The 16,375-nt window shown below is 43.7% G+C and overlaps 3 protein-coding genes across 5 annotated transcripts in view; 1 reads left to right on the plus strand and 2 right to left on the minus strand.

The window, feature by feature from the left end:
* Positions 1-115: 115 nt before the first annotated feature.
* On the minus strand, positions 116-1,478 carry LOC115762723 (ras-related protein Rab-34). The gene is made up of 6 exons (XM_030705052.1): positions 1,086-1,478; positions 915-1,016; positions 793-857; positions 609-742; positions 326-551; positions 116-266 (listed from the first exon to the last, which is right to left on the minus strand). Exons 1-6 carry the CDS (start codon positions 1,331-1,333, stop codon positions 208-210), a joined length of 834 nt encoding a protein of 277 aa, XP_030560912.1. The 5' UTR covers positions 1,334-1,478; the 3' UTR covers positions 116-207.
* LOC115762721 (serine/arginine repetitive matrix protein 1) overlaps positions 192-16,375 on the plus strand; it is a 79,506-nt gene continuing 63,322 nt past the window's right edge. Inside the window, exons 1-3 of one of the 3 annotated variants that reach the window (XM_030705048.1) lie at positions 192-260; positions 5,478-6,407; positions 7,371-7,473. In XM_030705048.1, the coding sequence (XP_030560908.1) occupies positions 6,348-6,407; positions 7,371-7,473 (163 nt within the window). In that variant the 5' untranslated portion in view covers positions 192-260; positions 5,478-6,347. The remainder of the gene's footprint in view (positions 261-5,477; positions 6,408-7,370; positions 7,474-16,375) is intronic. The other 2 variants (XM_030705049.1, XM_030705050.1) reach the window with 2 other exon arrangements.
* Positions 2,195-15,148, minus strand: LOC115762722 (WD repeat-containing protein 78). The gene is made up of 5 exons (XM_030705051.1): positions 15,025-15,148; positions 4,354-4,541; positions 2,845-4,298; positions 2,577-2,792; positions 2,195-2,517 (listed from the first exon to the last, which is right to left on the minus strand). The coding sequence occupies exons 2-5, from the start codon at positions 4,534-4,536 to the stop codon at positions 2,298-2,300; spliced, it is 2,073 nt and encodes a 690-aa protein (XP_030560911.1). The 5' UTR covers positions 4,537-4,541; positions 15,025-15,148; the 3' UTR covers positions 2,195-2,297.

The following is a 16,375-nucleotide window of genomic DNA, read 5'->3' on the forward strand; positions in this document are numbered from 1 at the left end:
GTGTAGCAAGTGGCAACGCTGTATGACGATATATAATAAAATGGCAACGCTAAGCAACTTGCAGTTCAAACAAAGCGGCAGTCTAGTGGCAACGCTATAGAAAATTTAAAGGGACGGCAGCCCTGTCTGTCAATAAAAAACCGTTTTTTAGTGTGCAGTAAAATTAAAATGTATTTATAAAAGTAAAATGTGAAGTGTGTGCGCTAATCAGCAGGCACAGCCACTCTTTTGTTTGCTGGAACGACTTGTGAAATAACTGCGTAAGTCTGTAAATAGCATAACAAAATAATCAAAAATTTGCCGCGCATTTTTCGATGTAACCTACCAAATTTTTGCGACTTTTCTGGCGTTTGTGTCGTCTGCTCCAGTGCTGTGCTCTTTAATAATTTTAATTGTTGCTGCATGGCCGTTTCAAAGGCCAATGCGGCCAAACGTTGAAAGAATTCGTTGATCTTGTAACCGGAACGCGCCGATACGGACCAATATTCGGCCTGCAGCTCGGCAGCTGCCACGCCCGCGAGGCGCTCCATTCGCATGAACTCTTCCTTGGTCTGGGTTAAGACAATTTGCCTAAAGATTGGATTGTTTTAAAGGATATTTGTGCTTACCAAGAGATCTGCTTTTGTGCCCACCAGAAATATCAAAGGCTTCTGCGTTGTGTTGTAGTTCAGGGCGCTGGAAAGCCACTTTTTGGCAGCCTCTAGAGACTCGCGCTTGGCCATGTCGTAGGTGGCCACAATGACTGCAACAAAGGGCATAAGGTGGAGATATCAAAGCTGCTGCCATGCTTACCACTAGCATTGCGATAATAGGCGCCCGCTATGCACTTGAAGCGCTCCTGGCCAGCCGTGTCCCACCTGCAAGCATAAAGGAGACTATAAGTTGGAGTCCCTGCCAGGATACGGTCCACTCACATTTCCAGGCCGAAGTTGTGACCCAATATGCTAAAGTTCTCCAGCTCAAAGTCAACGCCAATGGTTGCCTTATAGTTCGACTGGAACTTGTCGTAGCAGAAGCTGTAGCAGTAGCAAATCCCAACAAGTTTCAATCAGAGTTTTCTTTGGAGGATCATCCAAATGACTCACCGATTCACAATGGCCGTTTTGCCCACGGCGCAGTCGCCCACAAAGATGACCTTGCAGGGACGCAGCTTAGGCTTGCGCGGCAGCTCCAATTGATAGCGCAGCTGGGGCGCAAAATCCTTGTCCCGGCTGTAGGGCGTCTGGGCCAAGCTGTAGGCGGGCGGCAAATGCCGCAAATGTGTGCGCGGATCGTGCTGGGTCGCCGTTGGCGTCGCGGGCAATAACAGATTCTGGCGCAGCCGATGGGGCATTGTGTACGTCTCGTTGCCAACTGACAGCGAGACGAGCTGCGCTCGCAAACCAAAGCGGAAAAATGCGCCACAAAAAAACCACAAGCCTCGGCCTGAACTTGACGGGCTATCAGGTGCTCAAGGTGCGCCACAGGTGCTCCGACTTTATATGCAAATAGGCGTCTGATAACAATGAGCCCTCGAATTGGGTTAACCAGCGATAGCAATGTGGCACAGAGCTGTGCCCCAGGCCTGGCTAGGGATTTCCCCATGTGCATTCAGTTGAGTTTTTGCTGTGATTCAAGCTTGCAAAGCTGAGATTTGCTTAAGCTGGAGTGGAGATTTATCCGCAGAAAAGTTCTTTGAATCTTAGATATGTTTGTCTATATAAATCTAACTGATTTTGGACAGAAAACAAGTGGAAATTACCTTCATCTCGAGGTTACATTTATATAAATCTAAACAAGAAGAGAAATTTCCACTCGTGTATGCGGAAAATACGTGAAAAAAGTTGTGTGAAACTTTTTGGTTTTTATCCAATCGCCTTTTTCACGCTTTTCGGCTAAATCACGTCTCTTAGTCGAAAATGGGAGATATGTTTCACGCTCTTCGGGTAAATCACGGAAATTGGTGGAAAATGGGGGAAGTTTATTAGAGATGTGTTTCACGCTCTTCGGGCAAATCACGGCCCTTGGTGGAAAATTTATTAGATATGTGTTTCTCGCTTTTCGGGTAACTCACGCCCCTTGGTGGAAAATTGGGACATTTATTACAGACTTGATTCGCGGGTAAATCCCAGACCTTGGGGAAAAATGGGTAACATTTATTAGCTCCTTTATCCTTTATTATTTCTTTGTTTCACGCTCTTCGTGTGGTCCGGGTGGAAAAAGGGTGGAAATTTATTAGATATGTGTTTCACGCGTTTCGGGTAAATCACCTCTGGTGGAAAATGGTTGCTTATGTAAATTGAATTCTCCGAACAAGTCTATTGCGCTGCTGTGTGCTTGCCGCCTCCGGGATAACTAAAGGAGCCCACGCTCTTGACCTGTTGCAGCAGCTCCGGATCCAAGGCCAGGGCCTTGAAGAGGGCACGCTTCAGTTGCCTGTACTGAAAATGCGGCGGAAAGGGCATGTCCTCAAAGGCGAGCATAAGGAGATTGCCAGCCTCATTGCCCACGGCCAGGCAGCGACCACAGTGCGAAAAGCTGGCAATGAAACGGAAATCCTGAGTCCAGTTGAAGCAGAATAGAACCAAAATGCTTACCAGAAGGTCGTGTAGTCAATCCGGGCATCGATTGTGGTGGACGAGACGGGCTTCAGTGTGCTGTTGCGCAGATCCCAGATGTCGATGGTGCTGTGGCTGAGCGAAACCAAAATGGTCGAATGGGTGCGGCTCCAGCGGGCGCAGTGCACCGGTGACAGATGATGCTGCAGCGTGATCAGCGGCAGCAGGATGCCGCCCATCCAGATGCGAATGCACCTGCATAGGATTACCTGGATTAGAAGGAATTGTAATGGGGCCAAACACTTACCAATCGCTGCCGCAGGTCAAGTAGAGCTTGGGGGACCAGGGCGAGAAGTCCATGCAGACGGCAGGCGTTTCGTGCACCTGGCGCTGCTCCAGATGCTGCAGTGGATAATTGGTGGAGCACTTGTACATGGTGCCCTCATCGGTGAGCACATAGTAAAAATCTGTTTGCAACGGATCCAGCACGAGTTCCAGGCACTGCACGTGGCGATTCGCCAGGAGTGGGACACGCTGCGCCTGGCACTGGAGGGGAATCCCCTCCAGCTCGGCCTCGGCACGCTCAAAATACTGATGCTGAAAGCCCAACAGATGTGGACTATTGATCAGCTGATATTTCGTGATGGCGCCCGACTGCGAGGCAGCCAGTAGAGGCGTCAGATCGGGCTCGCCGGGCACATCCCCGTCGGTGCGCTGTATCCATTTGATGGATGTCACCGGCTCAAAGTGGGGCGAGCTGCTGCGCTGGGAGCTGGCCAGCGGCGGCTGATCCTCCGGCTGCGAAATGTCCCGCACCTGGACATCGCCATTGTGCAGGCCAATGGCCAGCAGCTGTGGAGCCGCCGGCGCGAACTGCAACGTGACCACGGGCACGGAGTAATTGTAGCAGCGTTCCGGATTCACCGGATTCTTGATGTTCCACACGTAGACATGGCCGGCACTGATGTCGGGCTGCTTGCCCAGCTGCGCATAGGTATAAATACCATACGACACGGCAAAAATGTCGCCATTGCTGGGACAAAAGCTAATCCCGGTCACTGCCTGCCGGGTTCCGGGCAACGGGCAGGAGGCGGGTGCACTCAGGCGCCAGAGCAGGCGCAGCCGGTACCGGAACTTGACGTCCTCGGCGAGCGGATCGGGTGGCGTCATATTGCGAAAGCGCCGCTGTTCCGGCTCGTACACATTGCTGGCCAGGATGCGCATGGTCAGCATAAGCGCCAGCCGGAAGCTGGGCAGCTTATTGATGCCCACAAACTGATCCACGCCGCCGACGCGATAGGTGGTCACCTCCATTTGCTGGGCGCCCTGCACCTGAACGCTCTTCGTGGACGCCTCCAGATCCTTGTACGTGTCGAACATCTCGAAGTTGGAGACATAGGAGGCCACCTGGTCGGTGTGCAGGCGCTCCGTGTTGACCAGCCGCGATTTCAGCAGCGTCGATATCGTCTGCGTTTCCGAGTCGACGGTGCGTCGGGATTTGTCTGTGCCCGCCAGCAACTGCTCGTAGCGCCGATTATCCGCCAAAACCTGGCGCCCCTCCTCGCTGTCCGCCTCGGCCGTCATGCTGGGCCGCTCGAACAGCACCACAAGCGGCGTCTTCCGCAGCAGCACTTTGATAAAGGGCGTGGCCGTCGGCTTGGCCGATTTGCGAACCGCGGGCGCAAAGCCAACAGTTTCCGCTTTGGCCGTGTCCCTCTCCCTGTCCCTGTCGCCGCCCAAATGCAGCTTGAACAGATTTATCTGAAGGCACATAGGATGAGGCTGAGACGGAAGTGCTTCCATTTTGTATACTCACTCCCAGCGCTATGTCATCCAGCGAGGCGCGCATCACGCACTTGGTGCGATATTCGGGCGAGCGCAGCTTCTGCATGGGCAGCTGCTCCGACGTGGTCGTCTTCATCAGCGGATGATTCCTGATCAGCTGGCTGAGCTGCTGGAAATCAGCAGCTCGGTAATCCTTGTTTAACGGCCTGCACATCGTGGCTGATAAAATTCTAATTTAGCGAACTAGTATAGAGCTCGAACATACACTGTACTAATAGGAAATGCTTCGAAGTAGGGTATATTGCAGTTGTGCTCATGTATGCAACAGTCAGAAGAAGGAACTTATCCACCGAAAAGTATCCTATTTATAATATGAAATCTCGTATGCCATAAGATTTAACTTTCTCTTATCTCCTACCGTTTTCTCGAATTCGATAAATATCGATTTTTGATTCTGGTGCACATATCGATAGTTTATATGAGCTAGATAAGCAAAATGCCCATGTAGTAGATATAGATCAAGAATATTTCACTGTTTGAATACCTACCTACGTTCCCTTTAAAACAGAAATTTAGATCGATAATTATCGATAGATATATATATTTAAGCACTGAAAATTTCATAAGTATCGAACTGTCAACACAGAAGTTATTTAAAAATGAACTTTCCCTAGTAAAGAGCTTAAAGAAGAGTATGCAGCGCCCCTGCTAGAACTTGCAGCTATATGCAGGGTATCTTCTAGTCGGGCACACTCTTCCAGCACACTTTTACTTGTTTATAATGTAGTTAACATGGCAACGCATCGTTGCCACAGACACGCGCCTGTTGCCATACGGCAGTGCTACATATTGTTGCGCAGCTGCACACATTAATATTCATAATCAAAATAATTTTCAGTCACGCAAGCGCAAAGTAATTCAATTTGTGGCAAGTCGCAGCTTTTATGCCCTAACAAGCTATCGCAACGGGTTCGATTGCGATAGGCGACTATCGATAGCATCGATAGCTTGACTATTGTGAACCGTGTTGAGTTGCAAAAACTTGCCGCGTGTTTTGGGTGCAGCGAGCGCGCTTGCATTTCAATATATCAAAATACATATATGTATATAATAAGTTCTACTGTTTTCTGTTTCTTTCAAATGTATAACATAAAGCGTGACTAAGTGATATACATATGTATATGGTAGCTGCAAGAGAATTCGGATAATTATGGCGATTGCATGGTTCACAGACGCGCACAGTGCAGACGGCCTGCCTATTGTGAATGGCAAAACTTCCGCAACAACAACAACAAGAGAAACAAGTACAAAGCATATAGCCGCAGCTATGACCTGTCACAAAAAAAAGAAACAAAACTAAGTTTCGTTTAAAATTTGTATAGCAATTAGACGCACACCAAAGCAATTTACACACACACACGTACACACGGACATGTGTAGCAATAGAAAGGGTCTTTAATTCCGCCACAGCGCGCAGAAGTCAAAGAAAAAGAAGTTGTCTTATGTTAATTTTGCCTTTCTGCTTCGCTACGCTGATTCGCTTAATGAACAGGCAGCGGCAGCGGCCGCGGCAGCGACGTCGGCGCAGCAAGTGCAATATGTCAAATAGACAGACGAAGCAGCGAAAAGAAAGACGTTTTCCGCATGGGGGCCAAAAAGCCGCCGCATTGCATGTTGGTCAGCAGCAGCAACAACAACAACAACAGTAACAAATCGCCTGCGTTCATAATATAAACGCGTCAAGCGTAAAGCAATAAATGTGCAAGCGAAAAAGAGAATAAAATAACAAAAGCAGCGTTAAAGTCGCTTTGCGTGCATTATGAACTTTGCACGGGCGAGAGAGCAGGCAAGAAATGCGACCAACGCTTGTTACACATTTTCGGCAAAAAAAAATTACCAACAACAACAGCAACAACAATGGCGGCTGGCAGCGACGTTGCAGTCGACGCTGGCTGCGCACAGTGCTTAAAATTGTGACTAGTGGCAACGCGTTCCTGCCAAATTTCAATTATAGTCAGGCGACAAATGCGTCAATTCTGTTATCGCATTTGTAAAACCAAACTTTATGGCCGTTCAATCAATGAGGTAAGTGCATTTTTTAATATCGAAAATCTAAACATAAAATCGCTTAATTGGCTGCATTTTATGAGCTTCTAATTGTCCACACCCTGCAAATCGTTAAATTTAACGGCTACAAGTTCATCTAGCATATGCACATGTACTCAAACACACACACACACACACACACACACGTACAGAGACATGCGTGCGCCTGACCCGTGTCTTTGAACCGTTTTACGCTCATTCAGTTCGACTTTTACACCTGTTTTATGCTTCCACTGGCCCCAATGTGCGCCGGCCGCTGCCAACGCCGACGCAGCAGCGTTGCGCTCATCGCGTTGGGTGTAACATATTTTCTTTTTTCATTTTTCTGTGTTGGTTTTGTTTTTTTTTTTAGCAGCATACGCCGCGTTTAAGCCCTCTGCTCACAAAAGCGACTTTTATTCGTTAATTAACCGTCGTGCGGCGCAGAAGTGCCGGCCGCGCAAAGTCCGCTTAACGGAAGTCCACAAAATCAAAGCTATTGCGGAAACTCGAAAGCGAGGGCGCAAAAACTAATTTCGATTCTCTCGGCGATTGAGCACAAACAACAGCCAACCAACTGTGGCAACACTGGCACCTGCTGTCGCCGTTGCTGTCGCCGTCGCTGTTCACGTTGACGTTGACGTCGGCGCTTTTCACTCTTTTTCGTTTTCGGTGCGCGTCACAGTTGCATTTCGAACGTGGCACGTGCGCCGTTGTCCAACCTCGACGCCGGCGCTGACTCCTGTTTGCAGTCTGCAGTCGCCGTCGCAGTCGCAGTCGACGCGGCGCGTGCGCAGAGACATTTGAGTTATTCGAATTTGATGCATATTGCGCGGCTTTCAATTAATGCGTGTATATATATGTGTGTGCGTGTGTGTGTTAAATGTTAAAGCGATTTTGCAATAAGGCGTCACCCGCATTCACAGCATATAATCAGTTAATCAATTGATTTTGTCTTATCAGCAGCAGCATCGCAGCACCTGTAATATGTTGCTTTGGAAGCGGCTTTGTCGAACCCAAGGCGAGCCGGCGGCGGCAGCAACAAATAGCTTGGCGCAGCGCACAGGTAAGTTTGTTTTCGTTTATAAATATATCTAGCTAGCCACGCCCCTTTATGAGAAACGCCCACGCAGCGACGCGCCTATTTGTTGAATATGTGCAAACATAAAAACATTTAAAAATCAAAAATTGTGAAAGAGAAAAATTGCTTTTTTTTTGTTTTAAACTTTTTTTGTTGTTGTTTTGGGGACTTTTTTTTTATTGTTGTTGTACATGAAATCTGTGCGTCTCATTTGCATAATTTGCATCTTAAAATTGTTTCGGTTTCAGTTTCTGTTTTTATTGACTGGTTTATTGATTTCATTTTGTGATTTCGTTCGCAAGACCCAAAACCCAGTCCCCAGTCCCCAGTTCCAAGTTCCCGTCTCGGGCGCTTAATAAATTACCATCAAATTTTATCACCTACAAAAGTTGTGTATTCGCTGAGCAGACAAATGCGTGAAGCAGCTTTAATCCATTGAGTTAAATGAATAATATCTAGTATGTTAATACTCGCTTTTAGTTCTGAGCTTCATTCCTGGGCATCGGCACTTTTGGGTGGGTTCCAGTCCGGGTGTGGGGTGAGAATGTTGCCAAAAAGATTTATGAATGAGTTTGGCGTGTTTAACATAATTATGCACATCTCGCAGTCTGCTTAAGATTTAGATACGTCCACCAGATCAATCTATTAAACATGTGCGAGGGATTCGCGTAGAGGGGACTAGCAAATGCTCTATGGCCAGGTGAGACATGTGAGTCTTAAACCAGAGAGTCTTACTTCTAAATTTCGATTATTATCAAATCGATATTTATCGGAGAAGTTATTAAACTAATAAAATAAAGTTGAATTGTGTATTCATTGCGAGAGTCTACACACCGAAACAATCTTAGATTTAAGAAAATCTAAAATCATATTAAATACAAGTCTTAACTTAAGAAGCTTAGCAATCGATAGTTATCGATCTTGTCGGAAACTGGAGACTGCTAAAAATCACAATAACCAGTTGTTCGTTAAGGTATAGTAGAGTTTTTTAACTTCTAATATCTATCAATATCTACAAAATAAAAAGGAGTTATACATATCGGTATTTATCGGGGGAATAAAACTAAGGTAACCTGCCTAATATCGATCTTGCGGGAAACTGGGGATCGCTAAAAATTGAATTAAGTAGACGTTTGTTAATATATAAAGGGGGTTTTTGACTCTTTAGATTTGCAAAATCCACAGAATAAAAAGGAGAATAAATCGATATATATCGGGGCAAAACTTAGTTAAGAGGATCTTTGCAAAACGATATTTATCGGTGGGGAAAAGGTCTTGGCTGATTCTTCTACATAACAAACAACTTTATAGGACTCCTTTTAATTAAGTATAGGGTATTTTATGTTATAGCGTGTTGGGAGTTGGGACTGCTCAAGCTATTTATGACGCGTTGGCGTGGGATGTATGGAAATTTCCAGGCATAGTTTCAACGATTATCTAATCATAGTTACCTTCGACTAGCGTCTGGGCACGAGCTATGTCTAATTGTGGATGCGGCGAGGCGCAAATGTCAGTTCGCATTGCCACAAGCTCTGGCAAGTTGGGACCACAGTCGCTCTTCAGTGCCAGTTATTGTGGTTTTCAATGCGTTGAGTTTCGTTTCGATAGCGACTCCTTTTCTTCCCTGCCTGCCTGCTGTCGCTTTTTGGCTGGGCTCTTATTTTGGTCAACATGACTTTGACTTGTGGTAATTTGATGTTAATGACACTCATCAGCAGCGACACACGCACAACAACAACAACAACAACAACAAGAACGGGCAGCGACATCGACACTGGCTTTGACTCCCCCTGCCCCCTGTTCCAAGCCTGGCAGCAAACGTCGCACACTTAACACGATTCTAGTAGATCGTTCCGCTGTCCAGCGACATTTTTATGTGCTTCCCAACCGCAGCGCACCTGCCCCTGCCCAACCCTTCTCGCCCCGTTCCCGTCGTGCGGCATAATCGGCTTAGGCTTGGTGGAGAGTCTCTAGCCCAGGCCTGGGCTTTATTATCGCTGTCTCTCATTCTTTGGCTCCCTCCTATCGCTCTCTATGCGCTGCATTTGGGCATTCTTGTTATTAGTTTGTGTCTTGAGTCTTCTGTTTTCGAAACGCCATCAAGTTGCATGTTTTATGCGCCTCGTAAAAACTACGCTTCGATATGCGTATAAAAATGAGTTCAACATTTTGTTGTGACACTTTTATGGGTCGCTTTTTTTTCTTGGCATATAACCTGGCAGCGGGTTGTTATAAATTTGTCCCGAATTGTGTGACATATTGAAGGACAAGGACCTTGTTCTTGATCAGTATGAGGTGTAAATTTATGTACCTTAAGTTCGCCTGGCTATTTGTCTGTGAGACTGCGAACTTTAAAATTACAAAAGTTGGAGATTTTAAATTTAACCTTAAAGAGCGCAGACATGTGAAAGAATTGCTCAGAAGACATTTGCCGAAGTGCTGCCAAAATATATTTTTATAGCCAAACAGCCAAACATATATGTATTTATAATATAAAAAGTTGGCAAAACCAGGAAGATATTCTCCTTAAAAATATAGCCAAACCAACAGCAGAGTGAGTTTATACTTCGATATTTCCTGCACATTTGCATAATATCGATAAATATCGATTCTGAGACAAGGTTTATTAGTCATAACTCGAAGATTATAAGAGATTATAGGAGTTATTTATACCAATTAAGTTATGTGGGTTCTCTTAAAGTATATACGGATTGAGGATCTTTAACTTTTAAGATATATCCCACTTTCCATAAGAACTAACTTTGGGAGCTTGAGTTTTGCTAAAGATAATCTAAAAACTCAGTTATTACCAGTTTTATAAAGCTCAACACTATTCGATCTACATCAAACCGAAAGAAGGCCCCTTTCATCTCGCACTTACAATCTAGCAAAAGACCTTAACCCCTTGATAAACCATCTAATGGAAATTCTTGGCCATTTTGGTAACTTTCCCGTATCTTTAGAATCTCTCATAGCCAACCTTTTACTGTCCAACAGAATCGACTTTTGTCCAACTCCGATCTGCACGGGCCGCACAAATTGCCCATAAATAACAAGCAGAAACCGTCGCAGCGCCTACACCATCATTATCAGCTTGTAAATAAAAAGACTTTATCAATTGTTGGGCCCCGGGCCGCTGGGCCAACCAACTGCAGCCAACCAGGCGGTACGCGGTATCCAGTGCGATTTTGCGCCTGGAACCAACTCTCTCACCTAATAACATAAAAGTTATCGAAATGGCCAAAAAGAGGAGAGTCTCCTCAGAGCAGTGGCTGCGCCGAGGCTGTGTCTCGGCCCCGTCTCGGGCTAAGTACAAATATTTTTTTATTTATGATTTTACAGATCAGCATATTGCTCAATAATTTTTAAGGCCTTGCCTTGCAACAAAATAACTTTCAAATTATGCTATCCCCCGCGCCGGGTGAAGCGCTTAAGTGCGCCAATTTTGAAATTATTGGCGGCTGCGTATGCAGATAATCGTGACCTGCTCCCCACACACACACAACAGACACACACAACAGGCACACACACAGTCAGATAAAGATGCAGGCGGGGCAGATGTAGATCGAGGTTCAGGCTCAGGCACAGGTTCAGGCACAGCAGCGCGGCCCATAACTCAGGCTGCGCTGAAATACAGTAGAATCTCGATAGGTTGAACAGTACAAAAGTAATCATTGATAAAGTAATCATTCGGCAGCACGCCGAAGATTTGATACCCTTCTAAGACATTTGCCCTTAGCATTTTAAGATAAAAATATCTTGGAAAACAGAAGAATTTCCCATATAATAACCTTCTTTTCAACCGTTTCTTTCCATAGAGCTTTATAATATGGTATAGTAGAGATATTAATAATATTTGGCTTAAATGTAAACTTCATAGTTTCACTAATAGGACACGATATCTTTATAAACAAAAGAGTTGACCATACAAGAACCTACTTTTCGATCGATCGCTCCTATGGCAGCTATATGAAATAGTATTACGATCCGACATATGTACTGCCTGTAACAGAAAGACGAGCCTATGCAAAGTTTCAAGGAGCTAGCTTTAAGACTGAGAGATTAGTTGGCAAAGACGGACGGGTAGACGGACGTTTAGACGGACTCGATTATTGATGCGGATCTAGAAGATATCTAGAGGTTAGCACAAGGAAGCTTTTATACCCTTGTGGAGATTTTCCTTACACTTACCGACAAACAAAGAGACGACTATATCAACACGATTGTTCAAGATGATCTAGAATATCTGGGAGATGTCTCCTTCTAGGCGTTGCTTATTTCATGACAAAATTATAATACCCTTGAATAGAGATAAGTCTGAAATAGACACATTTTGCAGTTAGAGCTTCTCTAAAATCAGCTGCGCTCGACTGAATTTTCCTGCTTGTTCGATTATTTGTTGGTTTTCCGAGCTTGCAAAGTTTTCCACATTAACAGGTTCGCACTGTAGAAAAGTGAACCTGAGCGCAAATTGTTGTGCGAAAGTTGTTGGCTTTTTTTGCTTTGGGCGCAACAGTTTTGCTTAGCTATTTGTATATAGAACTCGTATATCATGACACATTAATTTAATTACTCTATTTGGCATAGTTTTCCCAACGTTCAATTTTCCAGGCAACAAACACCGAGCTGAGTAAATGCTGTTCAGCCGTATTTGGGGCAGCTTAATATTTTCCCATAAATAATGCGAGAGCTTGAGAGAAAATTACTTTAAAATTTATGGGCGAATCAGACGGACAACAACACAACCCTTCGTGTGTATCTTACACGCTGATTTGGCCCTTTTTATTTTTGCAATTTATGAGCCTGAGAGCCAAAGAGATCTCCGGCTGGAGAGCAGTTGCCTCCTCCACTTCCAGCTCCTCTAGAGTTTTGTGCCGCGGCAAGTGATATTCACAAATAACGTGTTTCGTTTGGTTGTGGCTGTTTTTTTTTTTCGATTTTTTTTTGGCAAGTGGGCGGGCCAATGAATCTTGAAAGTTCGCACGATTGATGATCCACTGATGGACTCACAGACAGGCAGACGGACAGTCGGACGGACGGACGGACGGACTGTCAGGCGAACTGACAGTTGCGATGACGCCGACCTGTCACCGCACTGACATAGCCATTTATGTAATTACACGCGGCCCCGGCCATATCACAAAGCGATCGCGATCCGCAACGCATCGCACCGCGAGCTTGTAATTATTTTCTACTTAATCTTCATCACATGTGCAACATGTCGAAAACTTAAGCGAATTGACGCGCTGCATCCAGCTAAAAGACAGAAAAATACCTAAAAAAAAAGTGTGTGCCGTGTGTACCCACACAGCGTGCCTCGATGGATCACACCTGGCGTAGGGTTGGATTCGCACCCACATTATTGCTGGTTAAAAAATATTTGTGATTGATGAAAACCAACTCTTAAATAATTATACTTCAGTTATCCAGTGGATACTTCAGTTATCCATAAATGGAAAATTCAGTAGCTTCTTTCTTTATGAAGTAAAATTGCTCGACAAATAAGAAAAAGTACAAGAAAGTACGAGGCTCCAGGTTTTCAATCTATATTAATATTTGAATTGTGACAAAATGCTGAACCATTGCTTTTAATGAAAAACTAAAGCAATGAAAATGATTTAAACTAGACAACTTTTCCATTCAAGTGAAACTGAAATAATGTATGTAGTTTGATAGACATTGTGAGGACAGCAAAGTTTTAGAACAGAAACTTGGCAATTAAAAAAATGACCACAGTTTTTATGTGAACTCTACTCTAATAAGATTGGAAAACGTTTCAGAAACAGAAGAAACAACTGAGAAAGAGTTCAAGGGTTGTTTTTTCCCTTTACTTTACAAAACCTTATAAGCAATAAAGCATATCGACGCGGCTTGGACTTCAGGAAGGAACGAGAGCGGCTTCTAGATAAGAGACCTAACAGCTACAAGGTCAAAATGGAAATAGGCTCCATAACTTAATCTTTAAAGAATTGATAACTGAACTTCCAAAAGGCAAAAAAAGAGAACATACCCGATAATTTACTCTACCAAGAAGTAAAAGACAGATAACTTAACTCTCAACTCAACTCTTTCTATAAAGAAGTGATATTGTTTGTTCCAGAAATCAAGATATTTTTTCTCCCAACAATAAAAGTTAAACATGAAAACCAAAGAACGTCGAGCATTTCTTTATGAACAATACAAATTCAACAATGAGAAGTGAGAACATTGAAGCCATAAACATAAGCGTATACAATCGCTAATAAAGTCACGTAATCAACAAATCACTGTGAAATATCACCGCACGGTGATTTATCGGTTTTTGCAGCCCTGCGGGGCAGCCCAAAAGTGAAAATGAATTGAACATCGGCTGTGCGTGCGATGTGCCATGCAAAACGATCTTCTACAACAGGGTCCACCTGCGCCCAAGTTCAAGACTGGCCTCCAGCTTTAGCCCTTGTCCCCCCCGCCCCAGCCCCAGTCGCAGCAACAGCCGCAGCACCCGCTTCAGGTATATATCAGGTGTTTAAGGTTTCACAAAACAATCGCCGCATGCAGATGAAGCGCATGTGAACGTGCCTCGCTTATCTGTGGCAGTTGTGTTGCAAGCATTTTTTTTTTTTTGTTTTTGGGTTCTTTTTTATGCGCTCGGTCAACCTCTGACCGAATTTCCAGCGATAATTATCGGTTGGCGTGCAAATATGCGGAAAGAATTCCCCGTGGCTTGTTATTGTCTTTTGTTTTATGTTTTGACTGCTGCTCTTTGATTTTTCGTTTTGAGCTTTAAATGGAACTAATTAAATTTAGCGCAACGCGCATTAAATTTCCTTGTCCTGGCAGCAGTGTTGCCAGCTACGTTTGTTTGCCGTCAAATCTGGCCCTTTTTTTTTATAGAGGTTGGCTTTGCGTGCAGCGAGAATTATGGCTATTTAACTTGCCAGTTCGAAGCTTCAACTTGTTGCGAATTGTAACGCGTCAAGTGACGAAAAGTAGCAAGAGCTAGTAGGAAGAGCTATGTAAAAGTTAATTGTACATAACTTGTTATGATGAAATCATGCAAACGTGGTTATGAGAATCACGTAGTACGGCAATAGTTAAAAGAACTGTTCTCATACAAATTTGAAATACATGAGAATCGCATAGACGATCCACATTTAAATACATGTTTCTTTTAAACTATCCTATATACCACTTAATCTGGCAACAAGATTCTTGGTCAAAGTTCATGTAAAAAATGGTTCTCTCAAATATCCCATATAGACATAGGACATAGATAATTTAGGAAATTTCCCACCCTCATAACTCGGTCAAATAAGAACTTAATGAATACGTTTTTCAGTGATTTGGAAAATGTCGCCCGCAACAATGGTAAATTGGCTTACCGATCGAAATCATTTTTAAAGATCATTGAAAGAACTTATTTTATACATACTAGGGGCAAGGTCGGGTTATACCTGCTGCTATATAATAAAAGTGAATGTATAAAATATATAAAAATTAATACATACCCAAGTAACGTTTCGTAGATGCCAACATATGTGCTAATGAAATACTTACAAGCAGAACTGCTTCAGTTTCTTGGAGACGGCAACTCTACAATGATAACGAATTCCTTGGCCAGTTCAAACTCCTGTTTCTGCTGCTTGGGCTTCGCCAACTCCGGCTTATCCAACTGCTGATGCTCCTCCTACAGCGCTTCACCGACTAAAATAGCATAAAAATCTGGAGCCCTACTTGAATTCATGAGTTTAGCAAATTTCAGCTTACATACATACATACATACATACATACACACATACACACATACATACATACATACATACATACATACATACATACATACATACATACATACATACATACATACATACATACATACATACATACATACATACATACATACATACATACATACATACATACATACATACATACATACATACATACATACATACATACATACATACATACATCAACATACATACATCAACATACATACATCAACATACATACATACATCAACATACATACATACATACATCAACATACATACATACATCTACATACATACATACATCTACATACATACATCTACATACATACATATATCTACATACATACATATATCTACATACATACATACATCTACATACATACATCTACATACATACATCTACATACATATCCACTTACCCGCCCAACTCCTGCTCCGCCGCCTCCTCCACAGTTGCTCCTCCACAGGCAGTTGGAGCCAAAGTGCCCTGCCTTGCTGAATTTCAACAGAGCCTACTTGAATTTTTGAGAATCGAGGAGGAGAGCACTTGATAAAAATTCGTTTTATTTAAATTTGCAGCACAGAAAAATTAGCTTTGTTTGCGTTTGATATTAGAAAACTAACATGCATGCATACATGCATACATACATACATACATACATACATACATACATACATACATACATACATACGTACATATGTTTTACACATACATACATGCATACATACGTACATATGTATGGGTTGCGCGTTGATCAGTCTGTAAAGAGTTTAAAATGTAGATTAATTAAATATTTAAAATAGCGCAGCCTTTTTTCGCTTCTTTTCAATTTAGCTTCTTTTGCTGCTTGAAATAGCCATTTTTCTTCTTCTTTAAAGCTGGCAACACTACCTGACACACACACACACACAAAGACAGACACGCACACAGAAATCAGCATAATTGGGGCTTGCAAATCATTGGGGTTCCGCCCATTCACACTCTAGCATCCAGCTACACAATTTGGGGCAAAGTCTTCCCTGTTGCCACACCCTTTGCTCCTGTCTCTGTCTCGGCCTTTGCCTCTGCCTCTGCCTCTGCCCCTGTCTCTGCCCGTGCCTCATGCCACACTGATTTAGTGTCATATAAAACCA

This window comes from Drosophila novamexicana, unplaced genomic scaffold (assembly GCF_003285875.2).
Source record: "Drosophila novamexicana strain 15010-1031.04,08,12 unplaced genomic scaffold, DnovRS2.1 tig00000644-arrow-pilon, whole genome shotgun sequence".
Taxonomy (NCBI): domain Eukaryota; kingdom Metazoa; phylum Arthropoda; class Insecta; order Diptera; family Drosophilidae; genus Drosophila; species Drosophila novamexicana.

What these genes read in the sequence shown, in the direction of transcription:
- LOC115762723 (XM_030705052.1), bottom strand. Translation starts at nt 1,333, where the DNA reads ATGCCCCATCGGCTGCGCCAGAATCTGTTATTGCCCGCGACGCCAACG. An exon ending in GCACAAAAGCAGATCTCTTG is followed by an intron (nt 552 to 608) that starts GTAAGCACAAAT and finishes GTCTTAACCCAG; the next exon opens with ACCAAGGAAGAGTTCATGCG. An exon ending in AGAAAAGTCGCAAAAATTTG is followed by an intron (nt 267 to 325) that starts GTAGGTTACATC and finishes TGCTATTTACAG; the next exon opens with ACTTACGCAGTTATTTCACA.
- LOC115762722 (XM_030705051.1), bottom strand. Translation starts at nt 4,536, where the DNA reads ATGTGCAGGCCGTTAAACAAGGATTACCGAGCTGCTGATTTCCAGCAG. An exon ending in TGGATGACATAGCGCTGGGA is followed by an intron (nt 4,299 to 4,353) that starts GTGAGTATACAA and finishes ATGTGCCTTCAG; the next exon opens with ATAAATCTGTTCAAGCTGCA. An exon ending in TTGACCTGCGGCAGCGATTG is followed by an intron (nt 2,793 to 2,844) that starts GTAAGTGTTTGG and finishes AATCCTATGCAG; the next exon opens with GTGCATTCGCATCTGGATGG.